This window comes from Hemicordylus capensis, chromosome 3, assembly GCF_027244095.1.
Source record: "Hemicordylus capensis ecotype Gifberg chromosome 3, rHemCap1.1.pri, whole genome shotgun sequence".
NCBI lineage: Eukaryota > Metazoa > Chordata > Lepidosauria > Squamata > Cordylidae > Hemicordylus > Hemicordylus capensis.
The window spans coordinates 79,327,164-79,332,586 of record NC_069659.1 but is presented as its reverse complement, the minus strand read 5'-3'; the positions used below and the strand labels follow the sequence as shown (position 1 = coordinate 79,332,586).

General features: G+C 42.9%; 1 protein-coding gene across 1 annotated transcript in view; it reads left to right on the top strand.

The window, feature by feature from the left end:
- The first annotated feature begins 371 nt into the window (after positions 1–371).
- The window catches only part of TMPRSS15 (transmembrane serine protease 15), a 94,216-nt gene continuing 89,164 nt past the window's right edge, over positions 372–5,423 (top strand). Inside the window, exons 1-3 of the mRNA XM_053308916.1 lie at positions 372–417; positions 600–727; positions 3,290–3,357. Coding sequence (XP_053164891.1) covers positions 372–417; positions 600–727; positions 3,290–3,357 — 242 coding nt within the window. The remainder of the gene's footprint in view (positions 418–599; positions 728–3,289; positions 3,358–5,423) is intronic.

The window sequence follows — 5,423 nt, the reverse complement described above, 5'->3', positions numbered from 1 at the left end:
GGGCCTGCCGAGTTCAGGCTTCAGGGAGGCCTACTCGGAAGCCTCTCTGGAAGCCCCGCCCACCCACCGATCAGCTGAGAGGTGGGGAGAGAAGAGCTCTGCAGTTTGCATGCCTTGCCGATCCTAGGCCTCTTTGCCAATCAGCCGGAGCTGGAGGCAAGTGGCTGAGGGGCCCTGGGGCTGGGCAGGTGGGCAATGGGGTGGGGGTGGCAGGGACTGACATGGCGCCCCCCCTCAGTGGCGCCTAGGGCACGTGCCCTGCCTGCCCCCCTAGTTCCGCCTATGCTGGCCTACTAGCCAGTACAGACAATCCTGAGCCAGATGGACCAATGATCTGATTTATTCTAAGATAGCTGCATATTTGTACTATAATGGATCTGGCTAAATTTAAAGAACTAAAAAAAGCACAAGTGAAACGTACAGTAAAATTTATATTAATTGTTTCTTGATGCTGTGGATTCATTAATAAAATTAGTACTAATTCATAAGGCAAAATTTGCCAAGAGTGAAACATGCTAAAAAGCGCTAAACAAGAAGCAACAGATGAAGAAGAATATGGCCTTGCTAGAATAATTTATTCCCCTTCAATTATCGCACAGTGTCAGGCGGAAACAGTCATGTGGCCGAGGGTACATTCACAATATCATCGGGAGCATCTTTCAGCATGGCTTTACAAGAAAAATCATCAACAGCCTTCAAAGCTCTTGCCTTTGATGTCCAGAAAATGGTAAGAATCAGCCAACACTTATTTACAGAATTATTAATGAATGGCACTCACCAGCTTCTCTGTCAATTCCTATAGCATCCCTCTCCTGTATAGCTGATAATTGTAATAGGCATGTTGAGAACTCACTCTTTAGCAATCCCTTATCAAGACCATTCATAGAACTTCTGCAACGTGTATGACAACATTACTAAGATGAGGTATTTTGATTTAAGTATAATGCCTGATATTCTGGAGAACTAACCACTTAAAATAAAATGAATGAGCAGATCAGGAAACTAAGGGCTGGTTCACACAATGACTGCAATGTTGGTTTGATGAAAACCAGAGGCTTTCATCCTGCATGTGTTTACACGGAGTGTGTTGTGTGAACCCAGGCTTTTTCAGCAAAGTCTGCATGACAACACACCTACCTGACACAAAACTGAGATATGTAATCTGGGATCTGTGGTCATTTTGTCAATATATAAGTGCAGATCATCTCAAAAGCATGAGTTCACATGACATACTCCGTGGAAGCATGCAGGTGATAAGAAGTTCCCATTTTCATAGAACCAATATTGGAGTCATCAGGTGGACAAGCCCCCCTAAGAATAATTTTTAGCTGATTTGGTCACATTGGATACCAATGCTGAGACAGCTACTATTTCTATAAGACATCCAGACACAAGCATACTTTAAAAATTGTTAATACAGTGTGATCTGAAGAAGGGGAACTGTTAATGATATAAACACAGACACACTGATTCAGTGCCCAGAATTTTGGAACTCTGCATAGGATATTAGGGAGTCAACCTCTTCTTCAGGATAAGACCCAATACCAGGGCAAGCCCTGTATATTCATATTGTACCTAAAGGTTATATTGTTGATCATTGAGGTGAGTTCTATGAATATTTGCTGTTCTGTTCTATGTATTCTTTTCTTTTCTCTCAAGCCCTCCCTCTTGCCGCAACAATACAGAGTTTTTCTGCTTGCAAGCTTCCAGGCAAAAGAAGTAGGACCTATGATTTGATCCTGGCATCTACATGATTTTTCCCATTAATCATTCTTCTTCCTTTCCTGAATCAGCTTTGAATCACCAGTGAGGCAATTGGACAACCAAGATGGGCCATGTCACAGGGGTCTCTAGAAAGCTGTTCAGGTTTCCCAGCTAGTGGTGCCAGCTCTAATTCTTAAATACTCTCTTGGATTCTACTTATGTAATATCTGAAAATATAACTGGGGGGACTTGCTTTCACTTCCCATGTATGGTATGTTTCAGGTGTGATATTTTTGCTATGCAACCTTAAGAAAACTTAATCTCTAGCTACACCAATGTGTTTCAAGACAGCATGTCTATTTTGCTGGTTTCCTTTGTGCTTGGAAGCCACAGTGTGGAACAGCTACTAGAACTGTGATTGTGAAAGATAAAAACACTCAGGCTGTTTTGAATCATGGTGCTGTGCATGAGTTTGTACTTTTTCATATATAGAAATTATCATTGGGTGGAAAAACTTTCATGTGTGAAACAGTTCAAAGAGATTGGCATCCATCCAACCATGCAGACAGAGGGAGAAGAGAATTTTCTGAACTATAAACTGTAGTATGGCTCAGGGAAGAAATGACTCACCTAGTGAGCAAGAGGTTGCTGGTTCGAATCCCCGCTGGTAACACCTATATCGGGCAGCAGTGATATAGGAAGGTGCTGGAAAGACATCATCTCACACTGCGTGGAAGGAGGCAATGGTAAACTCTTCCTGTATTCTACCAAAGAAACCTACATAGCTCTTTGGTCACCAGGAGTCAACACTAACTTGAACTTTACTTAAGAAAGCAATTTGTGTAGTAGTGTGCTTTACTTATTTAAAAAGTAACTTAGAAAGCAATATGCAGGAGTGTAGGGAGGCTGACGGCGGCCCGGGTGCAGCCATCGCCACAGCCCCCTGGCCCCGCCCCCCACATCTGACATCAGACGCAGGGGCCCGGCTACCCATGTCCCTGCATCTGTCGTCAGACGCAGAGGACGTGGTCTCCCTCCCAAATGGGGCCATGTGGCCCCATTTGGAAGGGAGATCGGCCTGCGCTGCATTGGACAGCATGGGCTGGAGCGACACTCCCTGCCTTAAAGACCCCACACGGCCCCATTTGGGAGGAAGATCAATCAGCCTCGCTGCATTGGCAGTGAGACCAGGAGTGTCTCTCCCTGCCTTTAAGGCTGATTATGGCTCCAAATGGGAGCACGCAGCCCCGTTTGGGACAGAAATAATGCCCCCGCATCTGACATCAGATGCGGGGAGTGTGTCTGGGGCCATGCTCACAGCCTCTGATTGGTGGCGGCCCAGGTTCTTTGAACCCGTTTGCCCAATGGTGCCTCCACCACTGGCAATATGTGTAGAAGTGTGCTTGTAGTTGCATCACCTTTATAGGGCACAATTTCAGGTTTTGTGAGGAGATTGATTCCTTTTAAATACAAATATATCTGTAAAGAATAGTTATGTAACATTCCAAAATTTGCATATAAGTATTGATTGACATTCCCAGGAAAGATTTTGCTATACTTGTCTCTATCATGGTTTCCTTTTTAGGTAGATGATATCTTTCAGACAAGTAAACTTCAAAATGAGTATAAAGGCTGTAGAGTTTCACAGTTCCGGTGAGTTGTTTGTTTATTTCAAACCTACATAACACAAAAAATACAACAAAAATAACTAATGTGTATGCAACTATGTACAAAATTATAGCAACAATAATATAATGTTGCCATCCATCATTCCTTCATATGTTTTTAACCACAACTAGCAAAATAAGCTGCATGTGATAAGACAGCCAGTAGGGCCTAAGGAACTCTGCTGTCACAGAACAGTTCTGGTCTAGCAAATTGGTGTACTGGTTGTAGGTAAGAGACTGGGCTACAAATCAGGACTTTGCTGGTTTGAATCTTGTCTCTCCCGTGAACTGATTGGATGGCCTTCAGCAAGCCAGTCCCTCTCAGTCTTAGGTGCAATATGAGGTTAATAATATTTGCATATCTTACAAGGTTTTTATAAAGGTTTTTACATCAAGATAATGCACACGCTATACAAGTGCTAAGCTTTATTTTTACCATGTTTTTTTCTAAAGTTGATTTCATTTTTCCTAAGCATGTTGTTTTTTGGAATGCATTTCTATTGCAGCATACCCTCTTGACATTCTAATCAGTTCTCAAATGGATCTGTTAAGAAATAAGATTTTTTTCCCCTGTTGCTTAACACAAAATTGGTAAGCTGGCTGATACATTTGAAAATTATAATGGTGCTCTGGATCTCTATACCCATGATTAATAACATTCGCTGTCAAGTTATGCTAAATCTATTGTAAATGAGGTACAACCAGATCTATTGGCTCAAATTCTGAGAAATAAAATGCAGGGGGAAAGATAAATGTGTTTGTCATCACAGCAATATAAAGTTGCATCTTCTGAAAATCTAGTACACTGTATTGACTACCAATTCAGCTACAATTATGTGTATGTATTAGTGTTTTATGGTTCTCATTGTTTTAACTGACTTTAATGTGATTTTTATTGAGTTTTATTTAGTTTTATTTTTGTAAACCTCTGGGATGAATTTTATGCAAGGCGGTATAGAAATTGAACTGTAAATACATTAGAATATGGACTGCTCCATATGCATTACATTCAATTAGGGGTGTGCAGAACCAGTTTGAAATTAACACGGTTTGATTAAAACTATCCTGGTTCGAGTTAGAAACAAACAGGCCCCTGAAAAAGGGGGCCAGTACAAGATAGAACTTGACCGAGCCCGGTTTGGACTGAACCGGTTTGGCCCGGTTCAAGCTGTTTCTGGATACTTGTGAAGGGGAATCTAGTAAGGATTGCCCTTTACTAGCAAAGGGTATACATAACACTAAAAGGGCAGGCAGCAGGTGTCTGTAAAAAGGGTATCTGTAACACAAAAAGGGCAGGCAGGGGGGCAGGTGAGAGAGCACCTTACCCCCCCCCCCCGGCGGCTCCTGGTGGTGGCGGCTCTTCTGGTGGCAGCAGCTCCCTCTGGTGCTCTCCCAACAGCACAGGCTAGCGGGAGCCCAGTTCCGGGAGCTGCTGCTGTGCCCCTGCCATGGGTAAAGTGCCCTCTCACACACACCCTGCTTTTTCAACACATTTTAGAGTTAGGGATCCACTTTGCTTATAAAAGTGAACCCTTACCAGATTCCCCTTTAAAAACATCCCTGTTTTACCTGGTTTGACTGCATGGAGTGACCAGCCGCTACACAAACTGGCGATTCAGTTCAAATTCAAGCCATACCGCACAGAATGGTTCCATGCACACTCTTGCATTCAATGATGTGAAGCCACTGACATCCTTTCAGATTGAGAAAACAGCCTATATAACCAATGGGCCATCAGTACCTAAGCATCACTTGCTGAATGCTAATGAAACATTATCCAATTGGCCCATTGGCAGCATGCATATACAACCTGTAGAGCACTGGATTAAGCATAAGGAGAGGTCCACCATTGCTACATGCTGGCTAGGAAATAGGTTGTAGATAAAAAGAAAATGAAATATCTCCTTATGGTGATACTTACCTAGGATCTATGGGATGGTTCATACAATATTTCAGCAGATCCATCCTAAAGGGTCAAGTCTTTTATGTTAGAACATAAGAACAGCCCTGCTGGATCAGGCCCAAGGCCCATCTAGTCCAGCATCCTGTTTC